Source organism: Polyodon spathula, chromosome 16 (assembly GCF_017654505.1).
Source record: "Polyodon spathula isolate WHYD16114869_AA chromosome 16, ASM1765450v1, whole genome shotgun sequence".
Taxonomy (NCBI): Eukaryota; Metazoa; Chordata; class Actinopteri; order Acipenseriformes; family Polyodontidae; genus Polyodon; species Polyodon spathula.
Window position 1 is genome coordinate 23,270,686 of NC_054549.1, and position 15,690 is coordinate 23,286,375.

Consider the following 15,690-nt stretch of genomic DNA (forward strand, 5'->3'; position numbering starts at 1 on the left):
GTGTATAACACGGTGTTAGAACACTGGCCTAAGTATAAGAGTGTCTCTGTTAATGTTCTCTGAGTTAACTAGCATGTTACCTAATTAACCTTTTGTCACCAATTATTGTTAACAGGTGAGGGTCCATGATTACTATAAATATAGGTAGCATAGGCACAGGTTTGTCATTCCTGAATGTAAGGGAGCAGAAAATGGTAAAATACACTACTAAGCAAAGAAAAAAGAGGCTGTAATTACTTTAAGATATGAAGGTCAATCTTTAAGACAAATCGCAAGAGCTCTTTAGCTGCTGTGGCCAAGACCATCAAATGATTTGAAGAAACTGGCTCTCGTGAGGACCAAACAAGGTCAGGCAGGCCAAGGGTGACCTCAGAATCGGGGAACAAGTAAATCAGAGTCATAAGTCTGTGAAACTGGCGATTATTTGCCCCTGAAATACAAGCTCAGCTAAATGCTACTAGAAGTACAGATGTTTCGACAGCAACTGTTCAGAGGAGATTGCGTGAAGCTGGCCTAACTGGAAGAATTGCTGCAAAGAAACCATTGTTGAGTGCAGAATAAGAAGAGACTTGCCTTGGTCAAAAAACACAGAAACTGGATGTTTGAGGAGTGGAAGTCGGTCTTATGGAGTATTTGGGTCCAACCGCCGAGTATTTGTAAGACACAGAGAGGGTGAGTGCATGTGTGGTTCCCACTGTCAAGCATGGAGGAGGCAGTGTCATGGTCTGGGGTTGCTTTGCTGGTGACAGAGTTGTTGATCTTTACCAAGTCCATGGCAAGCTCAACCAGCATGGCTATCATAGCATACTTCAGAGACATGCTGTTCCATCAGGATTACGGCTAGTTAGACAGTCCTTCATTCTTCAGCAAGATAATGACCCGAAACACACCTCAAAGTTGTGCAAGAACTATCTGGTGAAGAAGGAAAATGAAGGACAATTCAATCTAATCACCAAGCCTGCCCAGTCTCCAGACCTCAATCCCATAGACCTTGAATGGGACTAACTAGACAGAGTCAAAGCAAAGCTACCCACATCTATCTAAGTGCCCTACATCTCTGAGAATTGCTGCAGAACAGCTGGGAAGACATGTCGGGTGATTTCCTGCTGAAACTTGTTAACCGAATGCCTCGTGTTTGTGAGGCTGTTAGAGCAAAGGGTGGCTATTTTGAGGAATCCAAGATTTTGAGACAATTTTCAATTTTCTGGAACATTGCTTTAATACACCTTATGTTTTGTTTTGTATATTGTAACGTGTTTTTTTTTTTATTATTTTCAGCTATTTAAAAAACGTATATGATGTAAAACATTGTCAATTATGAAAGAAATCTAGTTTCCAGCAAGTGTACTCAAACTTTTGACTGGTACTGTATATATATATATATATATTGGCAACCTTGATAGATGAGCATAAAAGGCTGTATAAAATAAACACAATGATCTATATTGTAATTGTCCAACATGTGGAATATATTGTACTTTATTAATGATTCAAAGGAATCAACCAAAATTGCACATTTCTCAAATTATAAATTTATTTCCCAAAAAATGTAAGTGTCACAATTATTGGCACCCTTGTTTTCAGTACTTTGTGCACCCTGCCCTTGCAAGGATAAAGTCATTGAACCTTTTTCTATAATTTTTTTGAGATTGGAGAACACATTGGATGAGATCTTAGACCATTCCTCCATACAAAATCTTTTCAGATCCTTGATCTCCTTCGGTCTGTGCTTATGGACTGCCCTCGTCAATTCAAACCACAGGTTGTCAATGGGATTCAAGTCCAGCGACTGAGATGGCCATTGCAAAATATTGATTTTGTGGGCCATTAACCATTTCTTTGTGGATTTTGATGTGTGCTTGGGGTCATTGTCTTGATGGAAGATCCACTTACGACCAAGTTTCAGCCTCCTGGCAGAGGCAACCAGGTTTTTGATTAAAATGTCCTGGTACTTGGTAGAGTTCATGATGCCATTGCCCTTAACAAGGGCCCCAGGATAAATTTGATAACAAAAAAAGATCCAGCACCATATTTTACAGTAGGTATGAGGTTGTTTTCTGCATACGTATCCTTCTTTCGACGCCAAACCCACTGCTGGTGTGCGTGGCCAAAGAGCTCTATTTTCATCTCATCTGACCACAGCACCCGTTCCAATCCAAGTGCCAATGCCGTTTCGCAAACTCAAGGCACTTACATTTGTTGGTTGCCCTCAATAAATGCTTTTTTTTTTTCTGGCAACCCTTCCGAATAGGCTATTGGCTTGGAGGTGGCATCCAACTGTAGATTTAAACATTTTTTTCTGAGCAATTGTATTAATATAAAATAATACAGTTTTCCCATATTTTTGAGCATAAAATATAGCTCATTATCTGTGTTGCTTATTTTATACAGCCTTTTTTGCTCATCTTTATCAAGGGTGCCAATAATTTTGGAGGTACCTGTATATATAATATATAAAAAATGTGATTTGGTATAATTTAATTAATACGCTATCAATAATAGCATGGTTGTAGCAGCAATTAAGTATTCTGTAAATATTTAGACTATAGTTAAAAAGTACAATGCAGTACATTTGTATAGCATACGAAAGCCAACGAAAGCCATTTTATTAAAGTGCGTTTTTAGTCTTGACTTGAAAACTGTAATGGTCCCAGCTTCCCTGACAAACGAAGGCAAAGCGTTCCGTAATTTAGGAGCACTACGAAAAAAAGCCCTACCTCCCGTGTTGTTTTTGTTAACCCTAGGAATAACCAGCAGTGATCTCAGAGTGCGGTTTGGAAGATACAAGGTCAGTAACTCCTGCAAATAACGAGGTGCTAATCCATTCAAGGCCTTGTAAGCTAACAACAAAATCTTAGTCAATTCTATACTGCACAGAGAGCCAGTGTAAAGAGGCTGATTAGCTTCATGTATTACCAGACAGACTGCTACCCAACTCTGGGCTCACTTGAAATGCCTGAGCCTGTGTTTGTGTATTGCCTCAGCCTCATACCTGTTTTTGTTGTCTGGGTAAAATCTAGTTCTGCAGTTTCTGGGATGTGAATGCATTGTCGTACTGGAAAGCAGAGACACAGGGTTACAATGTAGCCCTGACACAATGACCTTCATCAAGATAAATAGGTAGTTCTATTCTCACTCCTTTCATTTGTTTTTCAAGACTCTCATGTTTTTGTAAACTCTCCTAACAAATCAAAAAATGTAATGGTATGGGTTTTTTATCCCCCTAAATCTGATACAACTACAGTCTCTGGTTTTGTAAAGCAATCCTGTCCAGTTTGACACTACAGTATAACTCTTTTTTGATGTCTGTTAGTTTACTACATTATTCCAGAGTTTAGTTTCATCATAGCTGCACACAGACAGACTGACACACAGAGCCCCACAATCCTGTTCAGTTTGACACTACAGTAGAATCCAGACATAAGAACATAAGAAAGATTACAAACAAGAGGTCATTCAGCCCATCTTGCTCATTTGGTTGTTAGTCGCTTATTGATCCCAGAATCTGATCAAGCAGCTTCTTGAAGGATCCCAGGGTGTCAGCTTCAACAGCATTACTGGGGAGTTGATTCCAGACCGTCACGATTCTCTGTGTAAAAAAAAAAAAAAAAAAAAAAAAAGTGCCTCCTATTTTCTAATTTCCATTTGTGACCCCTGGTCATTCTTTCTTTTTTCAGGTCGATATTGTCAATATCTTTTAGAATTTTGAATGCTTAAATCAGATCGCCACGGAGTCTTCTTTGTTCAAGACTGAATATATTCAATTATTTTATCCTGTCTGCATATGACATGCCTTTTAAACCTGGAATAATTCTGGTCGCTCTTCTTTGCACTCTTTCTAGAGCAGCAATATCCTTTTTGTAGCAAGGTGACCAGAACTGAATACAATATTCTGATGAGGTCTTACTAATGCATTGTAAAGTTTTAACATAACTTCCCTTGATTTAAACTCAATCCTTTTCACTATATATCCAATCATTTTGTTGGCCTTTTTTTATATAACTTCCCCACATTGTCTAGATGATGACATTTCTCAGTCAACATAAACTCATAGATCCTTTTCATAGATTCCTTCTTCAATTTCAGTATCTCCCATATGGAATTTATAATGGATATTTTATATTGCCTGCATGCAGTACCTTACACTTTTCTATATTAAATGTCATTTACTAGGTGCCTGCCAAGTTCTGTATTCTGTCTAGATCATTTTGAATGACCTTTGATGCTGCAATAGTGTTTGCCACTCCTCCTATTTTTGTGTCATCTGCAAATTTAACAAGTTTGCCTCACGTAACGCATTGCTTTATATATTATATATATATATATATAATATATATATAGTTATTATATTATATATATTATATATATATATATATATGAACAGGTGTGTGTGTGTGAGATAGCAGGGAGGGGGTTAAAATCCTTCCCTGCTAAAAACCTTGTGAGAATGCACATTTGGGTGTTATGGGGTTTAATGGTATAATTATTTTATTGTTTAGTGAGTGCTCCAAATAGGAGCTAGGTGTTTGTTTTGTGTTTATTTCATTTTGTGTTTATTAAAAGTGCGCGTGAGCGCTGTTTCAGTACAATCCTGTGTGTTGGGTCGTGATTCAGAAGGGAGAAGAACCCGTGAGAGCCTGTTTGGCGAGCAAAAAGGTGACATATGGTACCAGAAGTGCCCTTCTGACTCAAGACGCAACAATGGATTTGCAGGAGCTCATAGCTCAAATAAAGAGAAACACTGCTGCTCTAATTGAGCAAAATAAGAAGTGGGAAATGGAACTGGGACTTCCAGAGCCGGAACCAACGGCGCTGGTGTCAATGTTTAAGAGGTGGGTGAGCTCAACACTGGAGCCGCCGCTGCCAGAGCCCAGAGGGGAGGGGCCGCCGCTGCCAGAGCCCAGAGGGGAGGGGCCGCCGCTCCCAGAGCCCAGAGGGGAGGAGGTGCCGCTCCCAGAGCCCAGAGGGGAGGAGGAGGTGAAGTGCCCACCTTCATCACCCCAGCGAACCAGTTCGGCACTGCTAGGTGCAGTCCCTTGCCCCTTGCTCCTGGACACCCTGCCGGTCTTCCTAGACCTTCCTGCGCTGGACCTGGAGCCCAGGAATCTGCAGCATTGGCCACAGCTTTTCCCCTGGTTCCCTGCTCCACTCTTCCCGAGCACCCAGAAGTCGCTGGGCTGCTGCCAGACGTCGCTGGTGCTCCCCCTGTTCGCTGCTTCGCTTCACCTGGGTGATCGGACATCGCTGCGCTGGTCCCCAGTGGAAGATCTCTGTCCACTGCTGCATCCTCCTGTTCCCCGGTCATCGCTTCGGTCGGCCATGTCATCCCGGTGGGGTCCCTTGTCGCCGGTTCAAGCTCCCTTCGCTGATGTGCCGGAAGATACGACCCACCCTCAAGCCCGCCCGTGGAAGAGGGCGGAAATGGACATTTCTGGACTTGAGGGTGGGTGGTTGTGTTTTAGGGGAGGGGGTGGCCTTGGTATGGCCTATCAGTGTTTCACACTTGGGGGGAGGATGTGTGAGATAGGAGGGAGGGGGTTAAAATCCTTCCCTGCTAAAAACCTTGTGAGAATGTACATTTGGGTGTTATGGGGTTTAATGGTGTAATTGTTTTATTGTTTAGTGAGTGCTCCAAATAGGAGCTAGGTGTTTGTTTTGTGTTTATTTCATTTTGTGTTTATTAAAAGTGCGCGTGAGCGCTGTTTCAGTACAATCCTGTGTGTTGGGTCGTGATTCAGAAGGGAGAAGAACCCGTGAGAGCCTGTGTGGCGAGCAAAAAGGTGACAATATATATATATATATATATAATAAATATATGTATATATATATATATATATATATATATATATATATATATATATATATATATATATATATATATATATATATATATATATTTATTTATATGTATATATGTAGCAATGCAGTCCCTCGGCAAACAGGCAGGCTGTCCTAAATAACGAGGTGTACAGTTTACAAAAAACAAAAATGGCACCACACATACATTTAAAGTGCTCAATTTATTTTAAATGTATACATCATTGCGTTGAAATAACATGAATGACTTTTCTGTACACATTACATAGGGTACAAATATAAAGCTATACAGTAATGAGTACAGTAGTAAAATCAAGTGAATACTTAATGCACTTTCTTTTTACTTTAGCCTGTGGGCTACTTTTAACTAAAAATCATGCTGCTGCGTTGTGAAAATAAAAAAAAAATATATATTTTTTTTTTAAATTGAAACTGCATTAAAATGGTTTTAGCTAATGTTCTGTTATCTACCATAGTCTAAGAAGTACACAATTAACACAGCATAGATCCTGGTGCCGTATTGATACGTTATGTTACTATCCAGTACCTTACATATACTGCACACAAGGTTCACTGGGGGTTCCACAAGGAGCAGTGGCACCGGTGCTAGATTAGTGAGGCAGAACAGGAACTCTGAGTGAGTATAATGATTATTTCAGACAAACAGAGATACATAAACAAAACACTTTCAGTGAGGGTCACCAGAGTGGAAATTTCACAATATACATTGCCTGTAGAAAGTCTACACCCCCTTGAACTTTTTTCACATTTTGTTGTGTCAGTTCCTCAGAGTTTCATACATTTAAATGAGGTTTAAATGAGATTTTTTTTCTACACACCATACTCCATACTATTAAGGGGAAACATTTTTTTTTATTGAGAAAAAGATTATTAAAAATACAAACTGAAAGATCAGAATTGGATAAGTTTCCACCCTCCTGAGTTAATACTTGGTGAAAGCAGCTTTGGCAGCAATTACAGCTGTGAGTCTGTTGGGATAGGTCTCTACCAACTTTGCACACCTAGATTTGACAATTTTTGACCATTCTTCTTTACAAAACTGTTCAAGCTCTGTCAAGTTCCTTGGGGAGCGTTGATGGACAGCAATCTTCAATTAATGCCACAAATTTTCGATTGGATTTAGGGTTGGGCTCTGACTGGGCCACTCAAGGACATTTACCTTTTTTGTTCCTTAGCCACTCAAGTGTAGCTCTGGCTGTGTGCTTTGAGTATTTGCCATGCTGAAAGGTGAACTTCCATCCGAGTTTCAGCTTTCTTGCAGAGGGCAGCAGGTTTTCCTCAAGGACTTCTCTGTACTTTGCTCCATTCATTTTCCCTTCTATCCTGACAAGTGCCCCAGTTCCTGCTGATGAGAAACATCCCCATAACATGATGCTGCCAGCACCATGCCTCACAGTAAGGATGGTGCTCTTTGGGTGATACGCTGTGTTGGGTTTGCACCAAACATAATGCTTTGCATTTAGGCCAAAAAGTTGCATTTTAGTTTCGTCAAATCACAAAACTTCTTGCCACATTGCTACAGAATCTCATGAGTGGGGCTTTTTTTTTTTTTTTTTGCATACTTAAAATGGTATTCAAGGTGAGCTTTCTTGAGTAAAATACAGGCCAGATTTGTAGAGTTCTTGGGATATTGTTGTTACATGCACACTTTGACCAGTCTTAGCCATAAAACTTTGTAGCTCTTGCAAAGTTGCCATTGCCCTCTTGGTAGCCTCTCTGATCAGTCTCCTTCTTGCTCGGTCATCCAGATTGGAGGGACGGCCCGATCTAGGCAGGGTCTTCGTGGTGCCATAGACCTTCCACTTCTTAATAATCATCTTGACTGTGCTCCAAGGGATATTCAAGGCCTTTGATATTTTGTAGACCCATCTCCCTGATCTGTGCCTTTCAACAACTTTGTCCCGGAGTTCTTTAGAAAGCTCTTTGGTGCTCATGGTTGAGTCTTTAATTTGAAATGCAGCGGGAACCATAAGGAATTGCTGAATTTATTCTGAAATCATGTGAATCAATACAATTTAAGACCGGTGGAGGCCACTTAACTTGGTGTATGATTTTTGAAGGCGATTGGTTACACCTGAGCTAATTACAAGGGTAGTGGACACTTATGTAACCAAGCTATTTCAGTTTTTATTTTTAATTAATTTTCTACAAATTTCTAGAATATTTTTTTCACTTGGAAGTTGTGGGGTAGGACGTGGAGATAAAAAAAAAAAAAAAAAAAAACTATTTTAATTCATTTTAATTCCAGGCTATAAGACAACAAAAGGTGAAAAATTTAAAAGGGGTGTAGACTTTCAATAGGCACTGTATAGAGCTGATAATCTCAGTGTTGTGCAAGAGGCTGCTCTGAAGAAAAGGAACAGGATCAACTGTAATATAATGCTGTATTCAGCAGATCACATTGCTAGTCTATTTTAGTTGTGTATCTGCAACCTAACGGTTTTACAACCCTGTACAAAGTTTGAGCTAAGATAAAAACAACTGGCTTTACCAGAGAGACGACAGTACTGCAGGGATCGAGCTGCAGAGCTGAGGTAAGCGTTCACATTTCTTATTCTTGTTTGTTACAAAGGCGCAGTGCTGCTGCTGTTCTCAAGGTACTGCTTACTTTATCAATTTGACTGATCGTGTTGGGTTCCTGTATGCAAAAGCCCAGGCTGAGGCTGGAGCATCCTTGCACACTCCTCATAGCATTATGATACTGCAGTTCGGTTTCTATACAGCTGCTGAATCAGCCTGCATTTCACTGAGAGGCTAGCTTGGTTTAGATAATTTCTCCTTCTAGTTTCCCATAGTAAAGTGTAACAAAGCTCAATGAAAGCAAGATGAAGCACAGGTAAAATTTGTAAAGCACAGAGAGGTAAAAGCACAGAAAAATGTAATAACACAGTGAAATCATAGGTAAGCACTGTAAAGGCCAGAGAGTTATGACAAAGAATATTACTGGTAATAAACAAACTATGGGATACCCATTCGAAAAGGACATTACTACTGCAAAATTATTGTGCAAGATTACTTTGTTAATTTTACTGTGGTAATTTCGTATAATTGATAGCAGACATTGGCAAGATTATCTACCGGGTATGCAGGGAAAAAAAAAAGAAAAAGAAAACAAGAATCCTCTGCCCTGTGAACCAGTTGGCTTCATTCCAAGTACCAGGATAAAGACATTTCCCAGTCATATCTTGCACAGGGATAGCTGTACTCTGTACCTGTGTTTGAGTTAATGGTACGAGGCTAATGAAGGCTAAACAAATAATATCACGGACATTGTGCTCACAATGATGTCCGCTAAAATTGCACAGTTCAGATTCTCAGTGGCATGGTTAGAATAAATGTCCTTAGGAGGGGAAGGCTTGAGATATACTTCTAATTCCCTGCCATATAAACAAACAAGAAATACTCTTTCTGCTCCATAAGAATCATACTTACACTGCCCTGTCACTTCATTAGCACCTGTCTATCCAATTGGATTTGACATCACCCTGAATTAGACATTAGAGGCTGATCATTGTGGGACTCTGGAACCAACTCCGCAGCAATGTTGTTGAAGCTGACACCCTGGGATCCTTCAACAAGCTGCTTGATGACATTCTGGGATCAATAAACTACTAACAACCTAATGAGCAAGATGGGCCAAATGGCCTCTCGTTTGTAAACTTATATAACACGTGACCCCTGCAGCACTACTGCACAGTGTACCAGCATTTTAAAAAGGCATGATAGTGGGTACACATGGGGCAGGTTCAGCTGCTCCGGGAAACATTGGAGTGGATCAGCAAAAGGAAAGGGGAAGCCATGAGAGACAATTGTGGCTACAAGCCGTTATTGATGGACAGAGAGAAGAGGCTTGTCCTGTCTACAATATTAATGGCTGTTTGGATTAACATCCCTGGGGATAGCTTCCAGCACCTTGCAGAGTCCATGTCAAGGCTGTGATCAAGACAAATGGTGGCCCAGTCTGAGAGCAGGTACAGTTCCTAATAAAGTGGCAAAGCAGTGTATATCCACCACAAAGCAGGGAATCTAAACATGGCTACATAATGTAGGAGTGTAGCCTGTAGTGTGCACTTTACATCATTGAGATATTAAAGCAATAATGTATACCTTCTGCATTTGCAAAATGTGTTTGATTTTTTTCTTATGCCATTATCTCAAAGAGACGCTGTCTGAAATATGTCATCTTAACTAATCTATTCTTCTACTTCAGATTCACTTTGTGTATCATTTACTGTTTCAGACATCACATCCTGGGGACTTAAATATGTTCGGAAATCAACAGAATATGTCTAAACTGCATCAACTATATACTGTACCATGCCTCTCTCTGCTTCACAGTGCTTACCTGTGCTTTACCACGTCTCTCTGTGCTTCACAATGCTTGCCTATACTTTACCACGCCTCTCTCTGCTTCACAGTGCTTACCTATACTTTACCATGCCTCTCTCTGCTTCACAGTGCTTACCTATGCTTTACCATGCCTCTCTGTGCTTTACAATGCTTACCTATGCTTTACCGTGCCTCTCTGTGCTTTATCATGCGTGCAGAGTGCTTTATTAAACTTTGCTACGCTTATACTATGTGTAACAAAAGATAATACACATACTACCTGTTGTAGTCATTGACTTATTTCATCACTGCTTTTACAGTTAACAGCAGGTAATAACTGTAGTCCCAACAATGCCACTCTTTTAGCTTTTATATGTAGAGGTGAGAGATCTCCTCGAATAATACAAAAGGCAAATCAGAATAAAGTACCTCCACACACAAAGGTTACTTTATTTGGAAGAGCAGATAGACACTGACCACACCCAAAGGTTTGTTTAAAATGAAACAGTTTATTGTTGTCACAGTACCATCCTATTTAAAAAGTAAGCTAGTTCTAACATTTGATCACAAAAAAAAGTAAGCCATTTATGGCCAATGTTTCTCAGCAATTATTCACTGAAAGGCGGCTATATGAACAGGTCACAATTAGCAGCCTTAAATAATACTTCAATAGGTATCAACAATTAACAGATAATATTCAATAGATATGAATAATCATTAACTCCACTTAGCATTTAAAATAGGTAACAACAGTCATTAACAATACATAGTAGCAGTCTCTTATAAATTAGTACACTGAATAAAAAGCAGCAATCACTACCCATGCCAGTGGCTAGGGTCCCGATATCCAGAAAGGATGCATATGCACTTATAGCCAGAATGGCCCTAGGCAGCAAAGCACAGCATTTCCTCCTTACCTGAATGGCGCCATTTCATTGACTAAGCTTTTGCCTACATTACCAGCCAATCACCACCAAACCCTTTATTTTACAGAGAATGATATATTAAAAAGCTCCCGCTTCCTTACAGATTGCAGCAGTCCATCCACACCTCAGAACACCAGGAATACAATTTAGCCTAAATAACCTTCCTCCTGAATCATTTAAACACAGAGCATAACCAGGCTGTGACCGTGATCATCTTGTCAATTTACAATGTCCATTTAAAAATCACAAACCTAAGACTGGTAACATAAAATACAAAAAGGACTACCATAAAATATATCGCACTTTCCAAACTAGCATGTTTAGTTCCGTTTCATTCTTATGTATAGTTTAAGTCGATTGTATAATTAATTCAAGTACCTCCAGTTTTGTTTTTAACACATTCAAAATTCCTCTAGTCTACATCATTCACTGATAATATGCATATCTCAGTTTCACCATACAAAGCAGAATAATCATACTTGCTTTAAAACATATGTTGGAGCATCATTACAATTTCAAATCATTTTTTTTTAACACAAGATCTTTACAGCTCATAATGTATATTCTAAGAGTTACATACAATATCCCTTTGCTCACGTAACAAGGTCCAGTAATATAATACCGAATGTGCTTTCTCGTTATCGACGACACGTGGTCTACAACCGGTTCAATTTCCAAAAACAAAACCAGAATTACAAAGACTGACACAACATCTACAGACAGACAAAGAAACACCAGCGAACACAGACTGCTTTTCGTTCTGCCTTCTGTGTTGTCTCTCTGTTCTGGTTTGTTGGTTTTAAGTAAATGGAAATTAATTCAATCAACCTTCTGATGCCATCTTACTCCCGTTGGGAAGACAGCTGTCAATCACTAGAAATTGACTCCACACTGAAATTCAGCAGAATCATTCACTTAAGGCGCATGCAGGGGTGGGACAAAACTAATTAAGTCTTCACACACACTTCATGCCGTGATCAAGCAATAATTCAATAGTGAATAAACAAAACCAGCAACCATACTAAATCATAATAATCCAAGTGATACCAAATGACAAACCATATTGTGAATGTGCAAATAAAAATACATTAAAATAACAATGTGTTACACCTTTTATAAGTGCATTAACCCCCACCCCAGCAACACTAGTGGATATTTTGTTATTGCTTAATGATTTATTTTTTACAGCCACTGGGGGCAGCAGGACATGTTAGTGCTCTTAGTGTCCCATAATAAAGTGTAGTGTAAACATGATAAAACATAGGGAAGCATTGTGAAGACCAGAGAGTTAAGGTATTTAAAAAACAGGCATATTAAAAATAAACAAGTCAAACTAAATAAATTCATAGTAAAACCATGGGATAAACATGGGACAACTGGGTGGTGTTCTAAACGCACTTGGAAGTTCAATCTGATTCTCAGAGGGGAGCTTTGAACTGTTCTGCAGCCTCCAGGATGTGATAAGTGAAGCATCTTTTCCCTTGAGGGGCGGTATGCAGTGTTTTAACATGTTTCCTTCGGGTGTTGCAGACTCCATGATGGAATGTTGCCAGTTGTATTCTGCCCTCCTCTTCTTGCTGCTGCTGACTCTTCCCAGCTGCCAGGGGGGGAAGATCCTGGTGTTCCCTGTGGATGGCAGCCACTGGGTCAACATGAACATCTTGCTTCGAGAGTTGCACTCCAGGGGCCACGAGATCACAGTGCTGCGCTACAGCAACAGTTGGTACATCAAGGAGCAGGCCACTCACTACACCTCCCTCACCATCCCCGTGCCTGACGCCAGCCTGGAAGGGCAGGACATCTTCACGGGGTTCCTGAGCCGGATGCTGGATATCCAGATGAGAGACAGGTCTCCGCTGGCATTCCTCACTATACATAAAGAAAGCAATGCCTTCCTCTCCAAAATCCACAGGCTGTCTTCCCAGACAGTGGTGACTATCTTTGAAGACCCCGAGATAATGAAGAAGCTGCAGGGGTTTGATGTGGTCCTGACTGACCCCACCATGGCTGTGGGACTCCTGATAGCTCACCGCCTGAAGCTGCCCGTGGTGCTGAACGTGCGCTGGACTAGCAGTGGAGAAGGTCACTTTGCCATTGCGCCGTCCCCTCTCTCCTACGTCCCAATGGCTGGGACCAGATTCTCAGACAGGATGACTTTCACCCAAAGACTCTTGAACGTGTTAATCTATGGTTTAAACTTCTATGCTGACAGATTCGTAATAAGCACACCGTATGATGACCTGTGCGCCCGCTACTGCGACTCCGGCACAGACATCAGAACTCTCCTCCAGTCGGCTGATATTTGGCTCATGAGGTTGGACTTTGTCTTTGAGTTCCCACGCCCCACCATGCCCAACGTTATCTACATTGGAGGGTTTCAGTGCCAGCCTTCCAAGCCCCTTACCCCCGAGCTGGAGGAGTTCATGGAGAGCTCCGGGAAGCATGGCGTCATTGTCATGTCTTTGGGGACTCTGGTTGAAAGCCTCCCCAGAGAAGTGACTGCTAAGATAGCATTGGCTTTTGCACAGCTCCCCCAGAAAATCATCTGGAGGTACATTGGGGAGAGGCCTCAAAACCTGGGTAACAACACTCTGCTGGTCAAGTGGCTCCCCCAAAATGATTTGCTGGGACACCCCAAGACCAGAGCCTTCGTGGCGCACGGTGGCACCAATGGGATTTATGAAGCCATCTACCACGGAGTTCCAGTCGTGGGTCTGCCACTGTTGTTTGACCAGTTTGACAACCTGCTCAGGTTAGAGGTGAGAGGGGCAGCCAAGGTCCTGGATTTTGCTACCATGAGCAGTGTAGAGTATCTCCAGGCCCTGAAGCAGGTTCTTGAAGAGCCGTCCTATCGGAGGAACATGAAGAGGCTCTCCATTCTCCACCATGACCAGCCCATGGAGCCCATGCACAGTGCCCTCTTCTGGATCGAGTACGTCATGAGGAATGGGGGTGCCGCTCACCTGCGCACTGAGGCCTACAGGATGCCGTGGTACTCCTACCACAGCCTGGATGTCATTGCGGTCCTGCTGGCTGCTCTTGTAGTCTTCCTAATCACAGGCATTGGAGTATTCAGGTTTCTGTGCTGCAGGGTCTGTAAAAGTAGAAAAACTAAGCAAGAATAGGACAGAGTTAACTTGGATAGGTATCTTAAAGTATAAAAGTTTCAGTTTCTTCTAGTTTCTATAGTACTGATGGAAAGTGCTAACCAAAACTCTTGTCTGTGTGACTCCTTTTCTTCTAGTTTAGCCTCCATGACACTAGTGAAGACACTGCCGAAATATCTGTCTGCTTAATTCCATTTTTTCTAGTTTCACCTTAGAATTCTGATGGGCTAGTTGAGATAATTGCTGCTACTAAAAGTTGAAGGTAAGACTTTCCCATTGGTGATGCAAAAGCCCTGATATACTTACTGCTGTGAACCCTGTTCAGCTCAAACGTTTTAAAGATAAGTTTCAAGGATGTGATGAAAACATTGTGAAATAAGAGAGTGAGCTATTTGATTTTGTCCACCCTATGTATTCTACCTTCAAGGGGGTGTAAACAAACTGGCTTGGCAACAAGGTCTGTTGTAACAAATACTATTGTACAGCTCTGTCCAAACGTCTTGCATCACCTAGAATTTTAGGATTGAGACATAATTAAACAAAAAAAAAAAAAAATAATAATAATTTGAACATAATTGAGATATTATATTTACATCATGTAATCAATTAAACTACTACATTATTTCACAATAGTCTACCCAAAGCCATAGTAGTACAATAGTATTTCATATTAGATTTTGAAATGTCTTTTAATTTGTCAGTTTTTCATTATGTTTGTGGAAAAATGTAATTCAATATTTAACAGGTTTCATTCGATTTTAATAAGCAAAATTATTTCATTCTATAGGGTGATGCAAACCTTTTGGCCGTAGCTGTAGATTGCTCATATCCTTTCAAAAGTTGATGTCTAGTATATTTCATCAGTGAGAACAGCTTTTACTGAAACTGTTTAGTGGTTTTGTACCTCATGAATAAAGTGGTTTATTCGAAAAAGCCCTTTGTGTCCGAGTGACTATTATTTGAAATCTGTGCACACGTGAGCAGTACAGTATTGAGACCTGCATTAGCAAATCAAAGGTGTTTCGCTCCCAGGGTTTAAAAGATTGAGCTGTGAAGAGTGAGGGAAATTAATTAATCTACAACAAAGATTATGGGCTAATTGAAGTATTTCAAATCGTCAAATTTACAAGTTAACATTAGCTAATATTTTAGGTACAGCACAGAAACCAGGACCAGAGGGTAGGCAGTTGGTAATTAAGTGGATTTAGGAAACAGATACAGTTTAGAAGGTAGGAGACTCTTATTCACATAAAGAGTGATGAGGGGATGGAATGTGTTACCATGCTGATGGCGAATCACTGGGCTCCTTTAAGACCTGACTTGACACTGTTCTTGGTTCAACCAACCACTAGGAACTGAATGTCCTCCTTGTAATTTTCTAATGTTATGACCAGAGAATGTGAGCGGCGCAGAGCAGTGACAAAATCCCGCTCACCGCTCATAATCTCTTCCTCCGCTCTGCTCTTTCATTCCTCTCACCACTCATAATC

The 15,690-nt window shown here is 40.7% G+C and overlaps 1 protein-coding gene across 1 annotated transcript; it reads left to right on the plus strand.

The window, feature by feature from the left end:
- The first annotated feature begins 8,196 nt into the window (after window positions 1-8,196).
- LOC121329293 (UDP-glucuronosyltransferase 2A2-like) lies at window positions 8,197-14,933 on the plus strand. Its single transcript, XM_041274833.1, has 2 exons — window positions 8,197-8,372; window positions 12,624-14,933. The coding sequence occupies exon 2, from the start codon at window positions 12,629-12,631 to the stop codon at window positions 14,216-14,218; it is 1,590 nt and encodes a 529-aa protein (XP_041130767.1). The 5' UTR covers window positions 8,197-8,372; window positions 12,624-12,628; the 3' UTR covers window positions 14,219-14,933.
- Window positions 14,934-15,690: the final 757 nt, after the last annotated feature.

What these genes read in the sequence shown, in the direction of transcription:
- LOC121329293 (XM_041274833.1), top strand. Translation starts at nt 12,629, where the DNA reads ATGATGGAATGTTGCCAGTTGTATTCTGCCCTCCTCTTCTTGCTGCTG.